The sequence below is a fragment of the Sinocyclocheilus anshuiensis genome, unplaced genomic scaffold (genome assembly GCF_001515605.1).
Source record: "Sinocyclocheilus anshuiensis isolate Anshui unplaced genomic scaffold, SAMN03320099.WGS_v1.1 scaffold335, whole genome shotgun sequence".
NCBI lineage: Eukaryota > Metazoa > Chordata > Actinopteri > Cypriniformes > Cyprinidae > Sinocyclocheilus > Sinocyclocheilus anshuiensis.
Genome location: NW_015548239.1, coordinates 408,913 through 432,862, shown reverse-complemented (window position 1 = coordinate 432,862; position 23,950 = coordinate 408,913). Strand labels below are relative to the sequence as shown.

General features: G+C 36.9%; 1 protein-coding gene across 1 annotated transcript; it reads right to left on the bottom strand.

Annotated features, from left to right (window-relative positions):
- Nucleotides 1-2,741: 2,741 nt before the first annotated feature.
- LOC107654817 (calcipressin-3-like) lies at nucleotides 2,742-23,807 on the bottom strand. Its single transcript, XM_016442064.1, has 5 exons — nucleotides 23,225-23,807; nucleotides 21,196-21,397; nucleotides 5,043-5,216; nucleotides 3,491-3,595; nucleotides 2,742-2,759 (listed from the first exon to the last, which is right to left on the bottom strand). Exons 2-5 carry the CDS (start codon nucleotides 21,391-21,393, stop codon nucleotides 2,742-2,744), a joined length of 495 nt encoding a protein of 164 aa, XP_016297550.1. The 5' UTR covers nucleotides 21,394-21,397; nucleotides 23,225-23,807.
- Nucleotides 23,808-23,950: the final 143 nt, after the last annotated feature.

Genomic DNA, 23,950 nt, shown 5'->3' with positions numbered 1-23,950 from the left:
CTTGACTTGGGTGAAATAAACACATTACAACACTTTTTTTTTTAAAGAATCATTTTTTTATATATATATATCTTTATTTATATATTTATATGCCAATGAGAAACAAATAACAATCATATTTACACAAACAAAAGCAAGCTAAGAGTCAGAGAAGAGCTCTGCACAAAAAAAAAATAGCATACAAGGACACAGACATAACTGTCAATTATTGCTTCGTGTTCACGGGTTATGAACTACAGTTACAGTACTAGACAATATCTATATTCAAACAGAACAGCAACAGTGATAGAACTATCTGTAGACTTCCTTAAAAAAAAAAGAGAAGGAACAAAATAATTTTACTGATACAAAGCAACTGCAACAACAGCCTTAAAGACAGTAAAAAATATCAATACATTATGCTGCCAATGATATCTTACAAATTTGCTTGTTGTGTTCATATACTTCACTTCTTCCTTTTGTCTTAAAGGTTAACACACACAAAACTCAAAGAGTCCAAAACATTTGTTCATGCTGGTTATCAATAACTCAAAAGAGCTTTGTTCACCATGTTTCTCACCCCCATATCGACTGAACACCCGAAAACACAACAGGAGAAACGGGCTGCATCCAGAGTGAGATACAAACGGGAAAGACTGCATCTATGGAAAAGTCACAGCATGCAGAAGTAAAAAAAAAAAAAAAAAAGTTAAATTCCGATAGATTTATTTCTTTATTAAGTTATTTGCTAAAGGGGTCATTCGTCACTGAAGGATTGGCTTTTAAACAAAACACTTGAAATCTTTTTCTCACATGTAAGCAAGGGAGCAAGGCCATTTATAAAGTCACATGAACATCACAGTTATTTGCTTGCATTATTTCTTTTTAATGTGATTACATCATCATGATATCACATTTCAAAATATGACAGAATATCACTCAATGTTTAACTGGATTTTCTTTCTTTGACTAAAATGTGACTTTTTATAAGGCTAATTTAACCACCATCTTTACAAGCCTCTCTGCAGTCCTCAATCTGATGGTCAGTCGTGGCATTCTACTTCACTGTCTGTACATTATTACTAAAACACATCTTAAAATGACATTTTCATCCATCCATTTTCATCTATTTTTACCATTTTGGTATGAATTAACACAGTGGAGGTTTATAAACCCAAAAAATTAAAAATGAGGATTTGCGAGACACAAAAGAACTGGGATAAGAGAAGAAATTTCCATACAATATAAGTCAAAAGGCACCAAAACGGTTTGGTTGCCAAGATTCTTCAAAATAACTTATCTTATGTTCTGCAGAAGAAAGAACGTCATACAGGTTTGGAGTAAATGAGTAAATGATGACAGAATTTTCATTTTTCGGTGGACTATCCCTTTATGATTTGATCTGTCAATGCAAAATACACAACTTAACAATTAACATTGATATGACAGTAGTCAAGCGTTGACACAGTGGTTCTGGGCCAAATCGCTCGGCACATTGTTTTTCATTTCGAAACTTGAGCATGTCAATGTAGATTCAGTAAATCTATGAAGATATGCAAAACCTTGCAAAAAAAACAATGCAAGTGGTGCAGAAGCACGCCAAACAGAGATGGTGTAAAACTAAGACCCAAACCATGTGCTTTTTCCTAATTGTTTGTCTGGCCAGCAAGTGAATGATGCGCTATACAAGTACAAAATGTTGAACTTTACACCTGACAACTGTTTCTTCGCTTTCCAAGGACAATCACAAGTTGCTTTAACATAGAGTGTAAAATACGCTAGTTAGCATGCAAAAATGTGTGCTATCAAATACACAGTAAAAATAATACACATCTAACTTAGTAAACACCCTCTCGTCATAACCAACATGACAGAAACACTTCAGTCGACACCTTCGTTCTTACCATTTCCATTAAACAACTTGTCATCCCATTCTAGCATGGTATGAACAGGCATATATACACACACGTGTCACAATCCCAGCGAGCAGCGCCACCTCTGCAGGTGTGCCAACCTGACCGATATGGAGATAAACGCGGACACGGCTGTCGAGAGAGAAATAGAAAGCAGAATGGGTCTGCTTCCTTTTTTAAAGCATTATTTTCTTTGATGATCAATCAAAGTGACAAACAGCAACAAAGTTTACATGTAACCTACTTCTACGACTGTTAAAGACAATTACTGCTCTTCAATGCTACAGTACAATGACTCTAAATGAGGGAATGAAAGTGTTATGATTGTGAGAGGGGGGTTGCAAGCTCATCGCCCCCTGGCTGTCCCTTGAGGCAGCAGTGAGACAGTGTGTTCAGTCCACGAGTCCAGTTCAGAACACCACACGTCACCTGTGCACGGAGCACCCCTCCAAATCCATCCATTTCTTAGTTTAGCTTTTTTTGTTATTGAAATAAAGCGTGCCTTTCCCTGGATGAGAGAAAGAGACACAGAGAGAGAAAAACGTGTAAAGTGTGCCAAAGGTTTTAGTTGTAGACTTTCAGGGGACCGTCGGGGCGTCTGGTCTGGACAATCTTGGTTTTTGGCTGGGCTTCTTCCTCTTCCTCATTTTCGCTCTCACACACATGGACCACCACGCTAGGAGTGGACTCTGTACCCGCATGCAGCTCGTACTTCTCACCTAGAGAGACAGATAAAAGATGAAGAACTTCTGAAATCAATTGACACACTAAAAAACATACAGTTTGTTTTAGAACTCACGACTTCCTTCCCAGCCAAATATGTCCAGAATTTAGCTATGAACTTCTTGATCATTGGTGAAATCCATTCTGTGGATAGGACATTTTCAACTTTCATGAAAACTCTAGTACAAATACATTCCCGGACCTTCTACACACGTCATGTTTGCATTGTCTATTGAACTAAATGTTGACCTATGAAATACTGACAACAATCGCAAAAAATGTTAAACAAGAACTACCCAAGAACAAGAATTTACCCATGACAAAAAACTTTCTCTGCATTGCTTGGACAAACTGTACAGCTAATGTAAATTATGAGGTTTATCTATCTATCTATCTATCTATCTATCTATCTATATTATCATCATCATTAACAACAACAACAACAACAATATAGCCTTAGAAAAACAGTCTGTTTAACTAGTGACAAGTATTTTTTTTGCATCTAGTTTAACATGGTGCTCCTCTAAGAACAGAAAGTGGGACAGACTTCACCTCCTTAGTGATTTGATCCCGTTTACGTTAAATAAACATAATACTAAGCATGTTTGATCTTATGGGCTTGTTGCTATAACGACAACTCTTATGAGTTTCAAAGAGCGGTACAGTCCAGGATTATGTAATATAATCTACAATTAAAGCCAGATAACTTAATCCAGATATGAAGAATAGTGCCCATAACATTTTGTGTTAGATTGTTTTTGCCATCTTTTCTGCATCAGGTGGACATTTTGTAGATAAATGTCCTCTCACTAAGAAATTATATGATATTTGAAAGCCATTAAAAGATTACAACTGTTAGTAAAAAAACATAGCACTCTCCATCCCACAGGTGGGGACGCAGGTGGAGAGATGAGGAACTGCTTGACAGGTTGAGGTGGGGCAAGGTATGTCTTGTCCACATTGTCCCCTGAATTCTGCACCTGCAGCCAGAGAGAAAAAAGATGAGGTGGTAAAGCACGAAACAAGACTACACAAACAAAGAAAAAACTGCTCTAACTCTCCTTTTAAATTAAATACATCCTCTAAGCTAAATATAGCACAGTTCAGGCCCAGATCTAATTGATTTGAAGGAATACTCTCACCATAGTTACATCTCTCTGAAGGAAACAGGCTATTCTTTTACTGTTCGAAAGACACACTGTGTCCTAGATCATTTCTGCACTTCCACACAGCAGCACACAAATACACAGAATCATTGTGAGGAGTGCGTCCACTTTTTCAGTGTTCTGAATAAAACACATGGAGCACATTTACTGCATAATGATTCTAGAAATATAATTGTGTCTGTCTGATTTCACATAATTAATAGCAATGATGATTATTCACATGCGAAAGTCTCCACAGTGTGTGTGTGTGTGTGTGACTGTGTGACTATCCCCAGCTGACAGACCTCTGAGAGGAGAAATTAAGAACTAAACTCTCCTGTTCACTCGTCTGGTCTCCTGCTAATGTTACACTGAGAGTCCCGAGATCTCAGCTCATGTTGCTTCCTATAATTGTCCTATAAATTCTTATAATTTTCTTATAGTTGTCAAAGACAATGTGTTAAATGAATCAAACGCCTTATGCACCTTGCTTGATTCATTATGTTACTGTTATATTATGTACAAACTTGCCATGCCCTCCCTCGTTTACATCTGCTGTAGTAACAAACTAAATTTAAGTAAGAGAACATGCTATGATTATCTGTTTGTCTTTTTTTTTTTTTTTTTATGTATTTACTTTTGGGTATTTTTTGAATGCTACATTTGAAAATGCTCCAATAAACATAACATACAAAAAAAAAAAAAAAAAATCTACCTTTGTGTTCAACATAAAAAAAACAAATAACAACCATATGAGTTAGAACATGGGCTATATGCAAACTTCAGGGGAAAGCAAAATTATGAAAAATAATAAATGAATATGAATGAATAAAGACTTACATTGCCAGTAAGTTTTTTTTTTAAAGAAATTTATACTTTTATTTAGATTATTAGATTAGATTATTATTAATATAGAAATTAAAGGGAATTAAACAAATTTTTTTAATAATCTTTCACAATATCACTGTTCTTACTGTATTTTTTATTAAATAAATCCAACCTTAAAATGAGATTTCAAAATATATCTTACTGACACCAAACTTTTAAACAGAATTGTATATTTCAGTCTGTTTTGGAAATATATCTTTATAGCATTTGAATATAGTGCCCAAGTCATATGGACTAATTTTATGATGCTCTTTTGTGCTGTTTTGGAGTTTGACAGCTCCTGCATACAGGTTTGGAACAACATGAGGGTGAATAAATGATGACAGAATTTTCATTTCTGGATGAATTATCCCTTTAATGAAGAATTAAACATAATAAAAAGTAAAGCACTGACCTGTGCGAAGTACAGTTTTAGTTTAGTGCCGCTGAAATCGGATTCATGGAGCTCGATGCGTGCGCGTGCAGCAGCCTCTGGAGTACTAAAGCTGATCCGAACTCTTCTGAAACTCTTGAACATCTGGAAGGTCGTCTGATCATCATAAATCCTGAACAGAGCCTCAAACCGCTCCTGGGGAGAATTACAAACAAAACACAATTCAGAACTGCTTTGGTTTTGAATTAAATAACTTCATATCTACTGTAAACTTTTGCAGTGTGTAATTTCACGATTCTGCTGATGTTTTAAGCATCTGTGTTATTATAAAACTAGCATCATGCTCTCCTGTGCCCTAGAGGCATGGTACAGGACTCAGCAGTGCTGATTTGGATGGTTTTGAATAGAAGGGGGCAGGTGAAATATGAAGTGTGACCTTTACTGTGCTGATGGAGCAAGTAAAGACAGAACGGTGACAGGAAGAAAATAAAACAAAAGGTTCATTCAAGGATACTAGAACAAGTTCTAGCTTTACACCACACATCGTCTATATTCACTATACTGACGTGATTAATTGGTGTGGCTAATTAACTGTTGTTTAAGATATAAATGTGTATTGTTTGATATGTTTGTTTTGATATAAATTTGATTTTAAGTCTGCAGCTCCTGTGCTAAAGTGCAAAATCTAACATTAATTTGATAACACAAAAAAATTCATAATAAAACAAAAGATCTGATGATCTTTTTTGCTCTCTCATGTTTAATTTCTATGAATAAAACTACTATCTGAATAAATTGAATATGAAATTTGAAGAAGAAGAAGAATTTTTGCTGTCCATATGCAGCATTGTCCAGTTTGTGTTTGCATTTCAGTGGTTCTGTTCCCACACATAGAGAAGGTTTGTTTTGAACTCAGGCACTGTGTAACAAGAGGGGATGTGTCAATCACTAATTCATGCACAGCTCTGAGTGTTTCCTGCAAGCAGTGTAGACTTACACACTACCCCGGTGGAAGGAGTGGACATCCACCTTCATGACACGCCAGCTTTTTGTGTGTTTGTGTGTGGCATGTTAAATAAACACCAGCTAGAAACATCATGATTTTACAAACACTGGTTAATGCTGGTATTTCCATGCTGTTCACCTGCAAAACTGATTAAGCTCGTCAATCTGCATAAAAGGCAGAATATAGTGTATGTACTAATTTTATTGTGTTCTTTTATACCTTTTGACAGGCACTGGTCACTAAAAATACCAGTATACAGGTTTGGAACGACATGAGGGTGAATAAATGATTTCATTTCTGGATGAACTATTCCTTTAATGAAGAATGAAACATAATAAAGATTAACATGCTGACCTGTGCAAAGTAGTTTTAGTTTTGTGATGCTGAAATCAGATTTGTAGAGATAAGGACACATACCATGATGACCTGCTTCTACATTAAACTGTAAAATATGAATGCATACATGCATAAATGAAAAAAATAAAATAAAATACTGAAAAAAGTATTGATGCTAGAGGAGCATAATATTAAAATTCTGGCCTATACAGATAAGATAATTATGTTCATGCTATGGTTGATATTAAAATTATATACTACTTTAACAAAAGAAATTAAAAATAATCACTAAAAGCTAAATTCAAATGTACAGTATGAACAATGGATAATTATTTTGAGTTTTACAAAAAATGACATTTAACAGTATTAGTTAAATAATTAATTGATTTAATTACTAATTAAATAACTACTTGTTTTTAAAGATTTTATTTCTTTTGTATGGTATCGATTAGGGCTGCACGATAAATCGCATGCGATATTTAACGCGCATCTTGTCAGAAAGCCGGTTCTGTAATCAGCGGTAAATCTCCATCACATGCGTGCTTTCACATTGAGCAGCATTAACTACACAGAGCCGTTGTTCACTGACGAGCTGCGCAAAAAATCGCGCGAATATGAACGTGGTTTTGCGTAGCTCGTCAGTGAACAACGGCTCTGTGTAGTTAATGCTGCTCAATGTGAAAGCACGCATGTGATGGAGATTTACCGCTGTTTACAGAACCGGCTTTTCTGACAAGATGCGCATTAAATATCGCATGCGATTTATCGTGCAGCCCTAGTATCGATATGTTGTGCATCCCTAATGCAATTTCATTAAGAAATTACATACAAAATATATAAATATATGATTGTATCTATTATGATGGCCCAGCATCAAAAGAGAAGAGCTGAGGTTTTTTTTCTCTCAATGTGTTGCTGGTTGATGGACAGACACTTCAGCGAAACTTCAAAGATCACATCAGCATCCAGTAAACACCTGATACCAACATTTCACAGGCAGGAAACAGGCCCCTTTTCAAAGCAGCATCGCAGATAAGTGTTCAGGACACTGGTGTGATGTAAGGCCTATGTAACTCCGTTATGCAACAGCACAAGTGTGTGTGTGTGTGTGTGTGTGTGTGTGTGTGTGTATTGGTTCACTTCACACCTCTTCCAGTCACATGCATTATACACCTTTTACCTGCCTGGAAAGCATAAAAAGGTGGCGGCATATGAGATCATTGTGGTCAGCTTTGATGGAGGGCAGAGAGAAATATTTACAACTACTGATGGAAAACCGCAATCTGGAAGGAAAAAAAAACATGCACACCCCAACAGAACAGAAAAAGCAAGAGTTAAAATACTTCATTAGGCTGATTAAAATGATAATATGATATTATTTTTTATCACTTCAAAATTAAAAGAACCATCTAATTCATTTAGCTTTTTTTTATTTGAATGCAGCCAAGTGAAAGCAAAACAAAAACTTTCTATTATTTCTCAGTAACTGTAGTCATTTTTGATGGAATGTTTTGAAGATGTTTCTATTCCTCTGAGGAAAACACGTCTGGCTAGTGAGGTCAAGCATTAGTCCAGGACTGCCCATGTATGAACTCTGTACAAAGTATTTCAGAGAAATGGAATGCATATGGCTTTGAGATTTAAATAGACTTGGGACAGAAATTCCCAAATCAAAAAGAGTCAGACAAAGAGTCATAGAGAGGTAGACTAGAGAGATTTAGAGAGGTGACACTCTAAATAAAAATCCTCTAAAAGCCTCTAAAAAGAAGTGCCAGAGAAACTCACAGAGACTTAGACTGAGAGAGAGTGATTTGAGAGAGTCAGTAGAGACAGACTGAGGAGAGTACAATAGGTGTGGACTATCTGACTGAAATCTATTGAATTGTTTGTAAACTGCAGGCAAAAACACATATTTTTTCTGTGATATACAAAGTACAGTTGTGTATAAAGCTGACCACATTCACTCATTTCTGCTCATGTTGCATTCGATATGTAATGAATGGTGAAACAACTGATGTGTATGAGTTCAGTTCTACTATCTTTATAATTCTCAAAGACTTATAAATATAAGAAATTCTATAGTATAGTTTAGTATAGTTTTAACACTGAATATTAATAATGTAAACTACTGAGATGGTAACTGATTTTTTTCTAAACAGAGGAAGCATTTTCTTTTCAGCCAAAAAATTAATTAAGCCATGTTTTCTATGCTGTTTTTCACTAAATCAACAAGAAGAATTGTATTTTCACCTATGCAACAATATAATAATACATAATGATAAAAAGCAACATTTATATATACAGTATGGAAAATACCAGTCAAGAGACTACTGCCTAAATAAATATTGTCAGCTAAATTATTGTGAATATATCACAATAATTTGTATTTGATCACCAGCCCTAGTACACTCCACTGCTCAGTGTACTTATCTTCTTGATCTCATACTACAGTTTCCTCAGAAAGTGACTTTAGGACAAGCTCCACACATGTACTCAATATAGAAAGCCATTGAAAAAAGCGAGAATGTCCCAAGAATCTGGGGCATATGGTGCACTAGGATGCTAGCATGATTTTAGGCTGAGAATAGAACCATAAATAATTAAGAAGATTAAACGAGTGGGAGATGTTTTTAATTACCCTGCTGATGTTACACAACCCTGACGACTAGCCGCCAATCAAAGTGCCCTCGGGTAATACAGACTGGAGCAGGATTCAAAGAATCACTGTATTACAACTACAATATAAATTTCTAAATATAGACAAAAACACACACTAAACTCGACAGATGGACACATTTTATTACATTTCCCCATAGAGACCATATCACATCTGGTTTCCCATAATTCAGCTGCTCATTGTTTGGCCTGTCAGTGAATAATGAGTGAACTTTTGCTGCCTTAAATCAAGTCTTTGTCCAAAAAGTCTGGAAACAGGAGGACCAACCCAGAAAACAAAATCTAAATGTTATCATAATGTCACACATGAGTCATTCATTCATCCAAGCAACCGTTCTGTGCATGAGGTGCCAACTCGCCAGGCACAAAACAGTTTTGCACAAAAGAAGCTGACCCCTGACCTTCTGTGACAGGAAATCTATGTAAGTGGCAGAAGCGATTCATCACAAGTGCTATAAATGCAGAGGGCACTGTGTTTTCCCTCAGCGTTATCAGCACTGAGTTAAACAACAACAAATACTGTCACCCTGATTGGCTCTGGTGGAATTGGTGCCATCATTCAGGTCAGTTGTGGTTTTTATACTAGAATCAATGGTAGGGAACAAATCCAATTTACAGACCTGATGAAAAAGCCCTGGGGGATTTTCCAGAGCTCAGAGATGGGTGCTGTGATATTCATCCCAGAATTCCATGCCCTTATGGGAATTTCTGATATCTGGAAAACCTGTGTTGACTAAGCAGACTGATTTCTTACTGTGTTCAGTGCAGTTCTTTAATATGGAATTCAATCAAGATATTTATAGAATGGTATCTGACAAATGATGAATATGAAAAGCTTGTCTTGCCCTTATTTTTGTGGTGATCCTCCTTGTACTACCAAAACAGCACTGACCTCACCTGCCAAGTCATGGACTCTACAAGACCCCTGAAGGCGTCCTGTGGTATTTGGCACCAAGACGTTAGCAGCAGATCCTTCATGTCCTTAAGTTGAAAGGTTGAGCCATCATGGATTGGACTGGTTGGTCCAGCACATCCCACAGATTCTCAATCAGATTAACATCTGGAGAATTTGGAGTTCACCTTGAACTCTTCATTTTGTTTCTTTAAACCATTCCTGAAAAATGTGTGCCGCGTAACAGGGCGTAATATCCTGCTGAAAGAGGCCACTGACCATCAGCACTCTGACCAGTCTGCACCTACACAGGCCCATTATTAAAATTGATGCAACATAGACTTCCACCATTGATGAGCCTTGGACACCCTACATGCTGTCACCAATTTGTGGTTTGTCCCTTTTCGGGCCACTTTTGATAGGTTCTCACAAATGCTGTCCAGGAGCACCCCACAAGCCTCGTTGTTTCAGAGATGCTCTGACACAGTTGTCTGGCCACAACAATTTGGCCCTTGTCAAAGTCACTCAGATCTTTATTCCTGCCCGTTTCTTTTGCACCAACACACTGACTACATGAACTGACCTTCACATATGACCTTGTTAGGAGATGATTAAGGAGCCTTGTTAGGCTCATCAGTATATATATATATATATACACCCACTGCTCCGGGTGTGTGTTCACGGTGTGTGTGTGTTCACTGCTGTGTGTGTGCACTTTGGATGGGACAAATGCAAATCAAATATAATTTCGTAAATTGCATAAACAATTATGAACAAAACAGCATCATGTATTTATGCATTGCTTAATCCAAAGAGCCGAAGCGCCATTCACACAGACTGCATTTAAAAACATATGAGACACCGTGAAAAGGAATAAACCTAGTTTAAACTGTTTTAACTTTCCAAAGAGAAAGGAAAACTTGAAATCGCATCATATGACCCCTTTAAGAAATTTATATTTTTAACACATGCACACACACAAACACACACACACAATATATATACATATATATATATATATATATACATATTACAAACCACAATATACAAGTATCAGCTACACTAATGTGCCACCCTATAGAATGTAGCTTTTATTCTCTGACCACAAAGTTACATAATTCGGCGCATTGTCACATCAGTAGATGTTTATTCACACAAAGGGACTGGCTCTAACATCCCAATGCGCTGAAGAGTCAGGAAGGTTGTTTGAAGTGCTAGGACTAGAATGTGCAGGCTGTGTCGGCTGGTAACCCGACCCACAGGAAAACAGACACAAGCGGGTGGCCAACAGCCTTTTGTCTAACGTCATCATTACCTACGAATGCCTTTAACCTTTCAGAGTGACATCTGAGCTCTGCCTGTGCTCTTGGGTTACAGATGTATCTAACCTCCCTCCTCCATCCATCTTTTGGTTTCATCCATCTATCAGTCCATCTAAGATGAGTGAAGAGAGAGAGAAAGAGTGAGAGAGAGACCTACAGTCCTAGCATGGCTGTTGCAGGGCTATATATCAGGCTGCAGGCTTCAGCCTCTCCACTCTCCGCCAAAGCTCAGATCCTGTTACCTACCTGAGCAGAACCTGATCCAGGTATGCTTCAGTCCTATGCTACCTTCAGTTTTACCTGTCACTCACTCTTGTAGCTAGTGTGCCATTTGTTGCGACATCTACTCTAGACAGAGATGAATCCGCCAGGTCGATAAATCGGGCATTCATTCACCAATTTGAGAATACTAGCATTTGATTTTAGTTTGTCCAAAATCAAAATCTGTGAAAAATCTTTCATTTTCCTATCTCTTGAACACATACATTTGAGTATATGCATCTTAATCATTAATTTCAAAGTTTTAAATGTTTTTTTTTTTCTTTTTTACAGTTATCAGGAATTGTTCTCTCATAAATACTATTAAATTTTTTTGTTTATTTTTTTTTTTTTGGACAAGTTTTTTTTAAATGCTGCTTTTTTAATGGGTCTTTTTTTCCATTATGATATCAAAACAGTTGTATCACCCTTTTTTTTTATTCAATTTTATTCCTCCCTAAAAAAAATCTATACCTAATTAATTCAAATTCAGAAATTAACAATATGCTCATTACAAATTAGGTGTATTCAAAACATTGACAGGGCACAATAAAATGAGCATCATGTTACTGACCTATTGATTATCCCTTGGCCTGGTTTCTAGATATTAGAGAGATTTCTCTCTCTAGATCTACTGCTTGTGACAGGACCAATCATTCCAGCAAATAGAACTTTTTTATTCAAAGCTGAAGAGGCTCATCAGTTGAAAGACTGAGTCGTGACCATTATTACCTGTCATTTAGCTTTCTTGCAAAGGGATTTACAGCATACTAATTGTAAGGAAAGTCTCTCATGGGAGCCACTGGGGTTAAACGCTTTGTTCAATGGCACATGGAGTAGATCTGTCACTCCTCAAAACTCTGCAATTCCGGTGTCACTTCCGCTTGAAAACAAACCTAGATCACTGACTATCATGCAACCATCATCCAGTGACATACAGATCAGCTAAAAAGCCAATATAAACAAATAAAGAGCACTGAAAGTTCTGACAGCTGCTATGCACACTAACTCTACTGATCATGCCTGATGGATATTCACTCCTGCTTATGGGAATCAGTGCGAAGTAAAATGCAAACTAGACTTGTGCCGGTATTCGGTAATGCGGTATATCACTGAAAGTGTTTTGATTTTTTATTGTTCGGTCACACTTTACATTAGGGCTTCATTAGTTAACATTAGTTAACATAAACTGCCAATGAAAAAATTTTCTGAACATTCATGAATATTAATATATCATTAATAAAGAAAGTTGTAACTGCGTTATTTAATGAGCTAACATGAACTAAGACTTGTATTTTTTAAACAAAGATTAATAACTTCTGTAGCAAATGTAGCTATTGCTCATTGTGAATGTTAATGCATTAACTAAGGTTAACTAATGAGGTCTTATTGTAAAGTGATACCTATTGGTCTTTATAGTTCTTTTGCACTTTAATCTGTGTAAAACTTTTAACTTTATACATTTTTCTGTATTGCTTTATTGCATTTAAATGTTCAGTTATTTTAGTTATAAGAAAAAAGTTATTAAACCTGTTATACTGTATTATGACAGCACGGTTTTTAACTAAATTTCAATATCGTGATAACACCGTATACCGTGATAAAAGCATTAGCAATTAACCGCAACATGAAAATTTGATACCGGTATATCCCTAATACAAACACGCAAAAATCCTGTAAAACTTTAAAAGTCATGTGTTTCTCGCTTCAACAAACATGCCATCAATGTGTTAACCATTTAGAGGGGATGTGTATGTGTGCGGTTATACGTGAATGTTGAGAGTCCTGCCCATAACCTTCAGATTGAATGTGCTGATGTCTGCATATTTTCCATAGCACATCATTTTCCATTGAACACACACACACACACACACACTGTAGGCCACACCTGTTCCAATGAATGCGCTCAGATCCCAGTTGCTCCACTAACAAGTCTGACAAAAAAAGTTAACAGACTGTGTGAACCTATCCGTCATTATCTACTGTAAACTGGCCCAAACGTGACATGTATCCAAAACCCTATCAGAGAATAATTTCTAATTCCTTCATTTATCCACTATTGAAACCAGTTAACGCTTCAGATGACTGATTATGAGCTGCCTTATCTATTTACTGCTATTTAATGCTGCATTTTATAATCTCATGTGTCCTCAAACCGAGCCAAAAACCCAGATTAGAACCAATACACACACATACTGACATTTTCAGACATTTTCTTCATAAATCTTAAATTGTCTTCTTTCTCTCATGTCTTTCCTCGCTCAGGGCAGGACACTGCAGGGAAAGCAGAGCCACTGCAGTCTGCAGTAGCCGCACAGAAACACCTGTCTGTCTGACTGACTGCCTCTCTATTTGCAGTTTACGGCACAGAAAAACACATAAACTAGGTTAACACTTTGACACCACATGCTTATTGGCACTTTTTTATTTTTTTATTTTAGTATCAGTCTCCTTTGCCACTCATTTGAGCAATTGTCACAAACACCATACATGCATTTCCATGCAAAAAACTTGAGCATTTGCTAGCTTGTTTAAGTGTGGCAAATGTTTAAAGGTGTAACAGAAAAACAGTTTTATTGCTAGAAAGGTGCAGACTTGTATGTACCAACAAATATAATCATAAATATTAAATCTACGATTCCTGACATAAAAATGCATCTGTGCATTTTCGATGCAGAAAGCTGCACTGGCTCATGCCGGAATGCATAGTGTGTGTCTGGGTGCCCTACTTCTGGACAAATTCCAAATGAGGAATTCTAACAAATACTCGATGCAATTTAAGTGCCATTATCAATTACAAAACAAACTAAGTTTTATCATCGATTATCACAGTACGATGGGTGGATGTGTGCAGTTCTACCTGACATACCTACAAAAGGCAAAGGTGAGTATGTGTATGCAGGGGGCAATTGCGCCTATAGCAGATTATGAAACAACTTATTTTTAAGGGTATAGTTCACACACCAAAAAAAAAAAAAATGAAAAGGGAGATGTTAAGAATAATGTCATGGACTGAGTTTTTGGGCATACAATGAAAGTGAATCAGCTCTCATTCTTCTTCACAGAAGACAAAAGAAAGTCATACAGGGTTTGAAACAACATGAAGGTGAGTAAATTATTACAGAATTGTCAATTATGGTTTGAACTATCCCTTTAAGCATGTAATTTAAAGTGTCCATACAAAGGGGTGGCGCAGCCCGTCTGGAGCTGCTCCGCATCGAGGTCGTTCAGAGCATTGACGCCATTGGTGCGCATGCAGCAGAATGTTAATGTGAACTGCGGATTCATTGAAAAAAATTCCAGCGATGAGAAACAATGAACTGGCTGCGTGCAACGTCACACAGACCGCGCGCATGCAGTGAAAGCGCTTCTCGCTCACAGACACAGACCGTTCATAAACAGCGTGCATTTATTATTTTCTTCTGTATTAATTTCTTTATAGTTAAACTTGGGAGTACCTGCATTTTGTCGGACGTAAACACCTCCGTGTCTACATCGCATGCGATGAGCGTCAACATCTCCAATTTCATGTTTATCGATGGCATTCCCTCTTTTGCAGCTTGTAAACAGATAAATAAAGAAATGTGGTCTTTTATTCCCTATTCTTCTTTTCTTTCTCTCTCGCCTTCCTTTTGTATCTGTGCGTCTGTCTGAGACTTAAAGTCTTTGGTGTGTTGGAGAGGTGACTGACCAGCTCACCGGCTGTCTCTGACTGAGATGCTGCTCTGTGAGCGCGTGAAGGTTCAGGTTCATCCGTATTGACCAATCAGAGCGCTCAGCCACCACATTGACGTCACCGCCTTCTTCGTTTGATTCTCTATTCTGATGTGCACGCGCTCCTCGGGGAAGCGAACGCAGAACGCCGCAGAACGGTTGGGTTTGCCAACAAACGATGCAGTCATTGTTGTCCTGCTTCTTTTGATGTGTATCTTTACAGGACGGGAAATAGTTCCAGGTGACAACTAAAGCTGTAGTAAAAAAAGGAAAACATTTGTCATAAATTCCCAATTTATAAAATTACCTCAGAATGTCAAAAGGACCACAAAGACCTTAAGAGACTCAAAGGGGTCATATGATGCGATTTCAAGTTTTCCTTTCTCTTTGGAGTGTTACAAGCTCTTGGTGCATAAAGAATGTTTGAGAGAGGCGGGGCATAGAGGACCTACAATAATGTACAGTATTTGAAAAATAATGTGTTTTTTGAACATAAAAGCATGTCAACATATTCTGTTACACCAAATACACAAAATAATGATCTTTAAAATAGCATCATATGACCCCTTTAAGGAAGTCAAAACAAAAGGTTTAAGGTCTTGAAAAATTTAAATCAGTTAATTCTAAGTATTATGTCATAATATATCTAATAGTGTTTTAAAAGTTAAAGTTACCATATGCTCGTGACGTGAACAAAAGTCGCATCCTTTCAGAGTAGGCATGCTCGATAATTATGCAAGGAAAATGCATTGAAACTTAAGTAGTGTCATAACTGAGCAATTTATATTTCCTTTTTTAATTGGAGGCTATAAAAATGTAAGAGTAATTTTGTATTTTGTCATTATTTCAGTTAATGAAATATACGTTTTTCTTTTACAGTAAGCTGTTTCCAGTGGAAAACATGCAATGCAACACATTGCACTGTGCTGTGTTTTAAAGGAAATATCCATAAACCTAAAGTCCTGGCAGAAAATTACCAGTAAAGGGTTCCCTTTTTCATTGACTTTTTCTTACAGTGTCCCTTTAAATTAGTGCACCATAAATTGCATTCAGACACAAAACACTAATTCGACCATTGTTATTATTCAATCACACCAATGAAAATAAAGCACTCCCACACTTGTATTTCAAACAAAACATGATGAAACTCTCTTAAGCACAGTGAAGGAAGATTCTAGATGCCAATCTGTGCAAGAGACTATGCTTAGCAGGGTCAGTCTCAAAACACACAGACACACACAGCATTGCAGAGACACTGCACCATCATGACTTACAAATGTACATGTGTAAAGACTGCCAGTCTACCTCGCTCATGTGTTGCCGTACCAGCCCCTGGCACCACTGCAGCTATCACAAACTAGGGCAAGCTATTTATATCACCAAGAGAAGAATGATAGAGAGAGATTCAGAGAGAGATGAGAGAGAGAGAGAGAGAGTCCAGGTGAAGGAGAGTGCAGGCACTAGAGGAGTAGAAGGTGATGCAGCAGATATGGGATGCAGAAGAGATGGCTTTAAAAGAAAGCCGCAAGTCAGGAAATATGACAGACAGGCTGAAATAGAGTGAACAAAGATAACTGAAAAGAAAAATAATTTAAAAAACGGCATGTAGAAAATAAAGGTAAAAAGGAAAAAAGGATATAAAACAGATCAGTTTACAGCAGGGCTGTCCAAACTCGGTCCTGCAGGACCGGTGTCCTGCAGAGTTTAGCTCCAACCCTAATTAAACACACCTGAACCAGCTAATCAAGCTCTTACTAGGCATAGAAACTTCCAGTCAGGTGTGTTGAGGCAAGTTGGAGCTAAACTCTGCAGGACACCGGCCCTCCAGGACCGAGTTTGGACAGTATACCCTGGTTTACAGTATTTCCAATGCACTGCAGAGGTATGGTATTGTGTGTTTCTAGCAATCATTGGATTAGATCTATTGCAGTTTATATGTTTTTCCCTCTAGAACTTGTTTATACACAACACCAAAATGTCCCCTATGTAAATGAGCCACATCCTGTCCTGAATAATAACAGTATTATATTTTTATTATCCTCTTCGCAAATTCTTTTACATCCACAGGTCAGCAGCAGGTCCATGGACTGCTCACCACAGCACTGAAATGAGCAATGCAGTATATCTATTTATGACCTTATTATGACGCATTATAAATAATGTGTGGATGTGTCATTTAAGGAGGTGGTTTTGCTTCAGGACCCAGATTTTGCATTGGACATCAAGTGGTAACCCAACAAAGCAGCAAAACCGTTTATTGTTCAAAATTAACAAAAATGATGTTAAAATCAAAGTGAAGTGCTATGGCCCAACAATAAGCAAAACTATTAACATGATAAAAAAAAAAGGAATAAGACAACATGCAACATGGAACAAACACTGGGCCAAATGTTGTTTTAGTATTAGCTGTAACAGAGAAAGAATCCTGAAACAAATGTATTGTGGTTTCCACAAAAATATTAAGCAGCACAACTGTTTTCAACATTGATAATAATAAGAAATGTTTCCTGAGCAGCAAATCAGCATATTAGAATGATTTCTGAAGATTCATGTGACACAGATGACTGGAGTAATGACTGCTTAAAATGTAACTTTGCTATCACAAGAATAAATGAAACTTTAAAATATATTAAATGCAGCCCTGGTGAGCATAAGATAATCACAAACACCAGGGTGATTTTGTATGACTGCTGAATGTAAATTATCCTTTATGTATCATGCATTTATCTATCTATCTAATCCATCATTCTCAACAACCTGATCTCTTGGGTGAGTTTATAAAGGGACTATTTATAGACTCTAATCTAAGGATACATGGCTCAGATCCACTGTTTTGACTCCCATTTGAAGAGTCTCAGTGCTGAGGCAGGCAGGCAGGATTTTGACCCTGATACAGCTCAGTGAACAGAGAGGGGAGGAGGGGTCGCGAGTTGAGTTGAGGCACGTGCCACCAAAGCAGGTCAACAGTCTTAATGAAACGACAACACCAGGCTGCCAGACGCAACCAAATGAAAGAATGTGTATTTGTGTGTGTGTGTGTGCATATGTGTGTGAGAGAGCAAAAGGCAAGGAGGGAAAGAGAGCTTCTCTTGTGCCAGTCACACAAAGTAAATGAGAATTTGTGGGTGCGTGGGGTGGGGGGTTCGGTGCGTCTGTGAAAGCTCTAGTTTCTGAAGCAGAAATAAAGGCCAGCTGTTTGCCCACAGAGTTGCTCACAGCTCCACCCAAAGACACAAATCACATTCACTGTATCTCAAGAGCTGAAAGTAAAGAGCATTTCTGTGTTTTTCAAACAGAGAGAGAGAGACAAAGCCCTATTTAGCCCTCAGGGATGTGTACAATACATTCACTTCAACTGTGAGGTGTTTTGACAAGAGAAAAGTGTGATTTCAAATAGCCGTCTCTAGATAAATGGTACAAAGTGATTGCCAAAATATCATTTCACTGTCACTCACAGTCACAGAAATATATGTTCATGGCTGCTCTGGATAACTGCACTCATCAGTACAAGACACACACAATCTACAGGGCAGTACACAGGGTCACAGAGTGAAAGGCATTATGGGTAACCTCTAGCCCTCACTGTTTTATCCATCTTTTTTACCCTCAGGATAATGACCCAAATATACTATTCAAATGCACAAATACACAAAACGCACAAACATTCATAGTCATAAAGCACTCACGCAATAACAAAGATATAAGCAAAGCTTTTCCTAGTATTGATAGCAAACACCCGTCAATGTGGTCTAAGCCTCAGTTGTACTCATTAACAGGTCATGAATGCATATGCGTGTAGCAATATTACTGGCCAGCTGAACGTACAAAGGAATTATGTCATAAAACAATTACATTTTCCTGAAAAAAAGAAAAAAAATGATATGAAAACATATGAACAAACAAATGAATGGCAGTGAAAAAAGACCATTTATTAAACCTACCTGGAAAACATGTTAGTAAATGGTTCCTTTTTTCCCCCCTAACATTCTAGAAACACTCTCTTTAGGTTCTATATTAGTCAGCTGTACTAACATTCCAAGAATGTTGTAGGGAGGTTTGTGTGACAACCTAATAGGAACCTATACAGAATATTTGCTAATGGTTATTTTTAGGTTTTATTTATACTACCATTTAAAAGTCCGGGGTCATAAAGAGATTAAGTAAGAAATTAATAATTTAATAAAACAAAAATACAGACTTTTATATTTACATTTTCGAAGTCTAGATGTGAACAAGAGCTAGTCACAAGCTTCAGTGGAGGGCAAGATTATGAAAAAATAAGTGACAGTAAAGACATTTAGAATGTTACTGTGGCGAGTGGAGTGGGGCCGAGAGCTGTATCACTCGCGTCACCGGCCCACCCCACTTGTCACAGTTACAAAAGATTTCTATTCCAAATAAATGCTGTTCTATTGAACACACTTATTATAAGTAATGTTTCTTGAGCAGTAAATCGGGATATTAGAATGACTTCTGAAGGAACACTGAAGACTGTATTTGCTGCTTTAAATTCAGCTTTGCCATCACAGGAATAAATTAGATTTTAAAAATATATTCAAATAGAAAACAGTTATTTCAAATTATAATAATATTTCACAATATTAGTGTTTTTACTGTATTTTTGGTCAAATAAATTCAGCCTTGGTGAGCATAAGAGACTAATTTGAAAAAAAAAAAAAAACCACTTTAAACAATAATCTAAGTAAAAACAACTTGTTCCTAAATTCTTGGATTTCCGGTCTCAGAACCCTGAAATAATTAACTATCGTCGCACAAAATGATGGCTGGGCATGCAAGATCTGTATGCAAGGAGATGTAGGGAGGAAAAATATATATATAAATAAAATATAATTATTTCTGAAGAATAAAATGTGGAGAGGTCAACCAAATCCTCCTCTATGTCAGAAAACAGGTCCCCGATCATTTCAGTCTGACCTTCACATTTTGTACAGCACATTTCAGAACAAATTGCCTTGTGTCACAACATAATGGTTTATAAAGAAGCAGTTATTTAAAAGATGGGGCTAACAAATTATACTGAAAAATAAAAAACCTTGACTAATATAGACCTCAGGGGAAAAAAAGAATAAAAATTCATGATATGATGCCTAAAAGATCAAGACAAAGAACAAGGAGAGACTAAGCTGAAAATAAGGAAGCAGGTTTTAGTTCTACTGCTGAGTGTGTTTGTTCCCAACACAACAATTAAGTATTCAGGTTTAATATTTTCAGAGAAGCACAAGAGGTTTTCAGAAGGAAGCAGGTATGCTCTATTTTCAGCCAGTGACCTGAGTGGCTCTGTTTTTCTCTCTCTCTCTCGCTGCTGAGAAATCACTTCTCCGCTTATCTCCTCTACCATAGGGGAAGTAAAAGCTCTTCTCAGCCCCTGCCACTCCTCAGGTAAGAGGTTACAGCTTCAACAGGCAGCAAAAATATTCCATGAATGCTAAGGCAATGCAGTGTGAACATCAGATGTTGTCCTCGGGGCCTTAAAGTGCTGGCTTCTGAATGTAGGTTAAAATGTACTGCTCACAAGACCTCCATTAGCTTTGAACATGCCCGATTTGGAAAACTAGAGATTGCTGAAAAAGACCAAGACACCTAGCAAGTACTCAAAGCCTGCGGAACTGATTGTGTTGTGTGGGAGAGAAAGCCTTTTATCCCACAATGCCTCATCTCAAGCTCAGATAGACCCTTAAAGGAATTCACGCAAAAATGAACGTCTTTCCAAACCTGTATGACTTTTCTTCTGTGGAGAATATATTTTGAAGAACTGTTTTTGTCCATACAATGTCAGTGAGGTCCAAAACAACAATGACTTTCAACGTATGGACAAAAAACTCTTTTGGTAACAGAATTTTCATTTTGGGGTGAACTATTGTATAAACAGATGCGAGTGCTTCTCTGTGAGCTGAATTTTTTTTTACTATGCAAATAGAAACAGGAAGATTTTTTAAAATTTGTTCTCACCCTCTGCCTGTCCTCCTCGAACACAGCCTCATGCACGCTGCAGACAAACAGAGCTGTAGGTAGATCACTCAAGTCCATCATCTCCTCGGAGTCTTCCTCAATCTCTCCGAACGCCATCTCTTCTTCATCCTCCTCTTCGGGATCGCTGCTGTGACCCTCTGAGCTGTTGCTCCACAATTTCCAACCCTCACGCATCATTCCACTGCCCCACCACAAGACAGCATTAGAACAAATGACACAATCCAGTCGACATCTTGAGGCAATCAAGGATATACTTTGAAAACAAACTAGTTTGCTTTAGGTAAAACACTTACAAAAGAGAAAATGCCATAAAAACACCATAAAAGTATACCATGTGTGCTATTGTTCATGACATGAAACCGTGATCTGTGAGTGAGCCGGTTTCTGCAATACACTTGCAGCGTTTACTAAAGATCTACCTAATAATCTGACAGGAAGGTGACTATTAATAACAATATGACAATGTGGCAATAAATTAAATATATACAAAAATATGACTATATTATTATTTTTTTAAACAATGTCTTTTAAAAGATGGCATAGGAGAATAATAACAAATAATATATAATCTAATTAAAAATATTACAGTATCATTCACTTGTTGATAGTGGAAAAGTCTGTTCTATGTCTTTTACCTTTACGCACACAAGTCATATGTGGGTCAAAGACCCACAAAAGAAAGGCTCAAAAAATAAATATATTTTAAATGATTAAAAACTTCTGGCTGACCAATGGGTAAAACCTAGTGGTTTCAAGGATAGTGGCAAAGATAGGTAAAGATTAAAAATTACAGTTAATTAGTTTTCGGGGGCTGCACTGTGATCCTTAAATACAGTCTTTTTTAATGCCATCTAATGATTCTTGTTCTAAATATGCCTGATAAGATTTTTTTGGTATATGAACTATTGTTACACTGAATGACATTTAGTGGGTGTCTTCGGTAAATCATGGTAAAAATGTATGATAGTCATTATTATTTATTTTATTTATTTATTTTTTGCTCAGAAAAGAAGAAGAAGAAGAAGAAGAAGAAGAAATTAAACTGGACACATTCTAATGTACGTAAAAAAAATCAAAGCTGTCAAACTTTCATCGTTTTAATGCTTGAAAACCCCTTTACGTCTTTGACCCATGTACTACTGTTAATGTACTTTTATGTTGTTTGACATCTGGTCATTATCCACTTTCATTTATAAAACTAGCAGCGTGAACATCTTGCCTCATTTTGTGTTTGACACAGAAAGTCATAATGTTTGGGAACGACATTAGAGGTGACTTGATACACAATATCTTTAACAAGTGAACGTGCCCAAGTACAGGTGCATCTCAATAAATTAGAATGTCGTGGAAAATTGGTCTTATGAAGTATTCTAATTCGTTGAGATAGTGAATTGGTGGGGTTTTGTTAAATGTGAGCCAAAATCATCACAATTAAAAGAACCAAAGACTTAAACTACTTCAGTCTGTGTGCATTGAATTTATTTAATACACGAGTTTCACAATTTGAGTTGAATTACTGAAATAAATGAACTTTTCCACGACATTCTAATTTATTGAGATGCACCTGTAGGTATAACTCAACGTGCCTGAATTTTCAGATTTCAGTTGTTGTGTGCTGTAGCGTCATCTAGTGGCCGTTACACGACTACATTGTGTATATTATGGGCGTAATCTTATTATAAGCGCGTCTAAAATAGAAAGTGTGTTCGCTAACCTGGACAGGATTCACACATGTGTGGTGCGTATTGCATATTCATAGAGATAAAAATGATTAATATACACATAATTCATAGATTTTCTGAAGAAAAAAAAAACATCGCTGCTGCTCTACATTTCATAACAAACCGATTAGCATGCTTAAACTATCAAGATGGCATTGACAACATAATTGTAGTAAACATCTATGCTAGTCTATTAATTCTGCACTTTTATTTGACATAAATTTCAAAACTAGTCCATCAGAGTCAAATATAATAGCATGATAATGTAAGTTTTATAGATCACTTACCAGTAATCTTTGCCCGAAATCGATGACCGGGCAAGAGGCCATCCACTTTAAGATCCGCGGCACATACACTTGAATACAACAATGGAATATTGTTAATCTCAATTAGAAATACGTCTTTTCATTTAAACAGTAAATTCGTCGTATGCAATCAAAACGACAAGTGACAGTGAGGAATGACCAATGACATTTAGGTGTATCTCATAATCAGCCAATGGGATTCGAATTCGCGGGAGATTGACAGCAGGGATTGATGGCGTGCGACAGAGGACTCAACCTGCACTGTTTGGTGTATTACATCAGAATGCATTATGGATTATCTTTGACATATTCATTTTTACCACATGAATTAACTAATTTTGAACGTTTTGTAATTAAAAACAACTAAGTGAAACATTTTATTCGATGCAACTGCTATCCTTCATATAGCAGTATATCAATAAGATAAAAATGACTGTCGCAGTGCTCAGTACGCATACGTTTTCACCGGCCGTCGAAACCACTGATAATTAATTTGACCGCCTGTTGTTATCTTGACTTGCACAAGCAGAATCCGAGTCTGTACTGTACATATGTTTCCTTAATAATATGGTCCTCGACACATGGGCTACACAGAGAACGATTATTAGTTAAAAAAACAAAACAAAACCAATATTCTTAAATTACACAAAGACAGTATTCAAATTTACGTCAGTCCTCGAGATACTAACATTAGTCTTCCAGTTAAAT

Excerpts from the sequence above, each read along its gene's own strand:
- LOC107654817 (XM_016442064.1), bottom strand. The coding sequence starts at position 21,393 with ATGATGCGTGAGGGTTGGAAATTGTGGAGCAACAGCTCAGAGGGTCAC. Across the intron at positions 5,217-21,195 it reads TCGAGGAGGACAGGCAGAGG|GAGCGGTTTGAGGCTCTGTT; the intron begins GTGAGAACAAAT and ends AATTCTCCCCAG. Across the intron at positions 3,596-5,042 it reads TAAAACTGTACTTCGCACAG|GTGCAGAATTCAGGGGACAA; the intron begins GTCAGTGCTTTA and ends CTCTGGCTGCAG.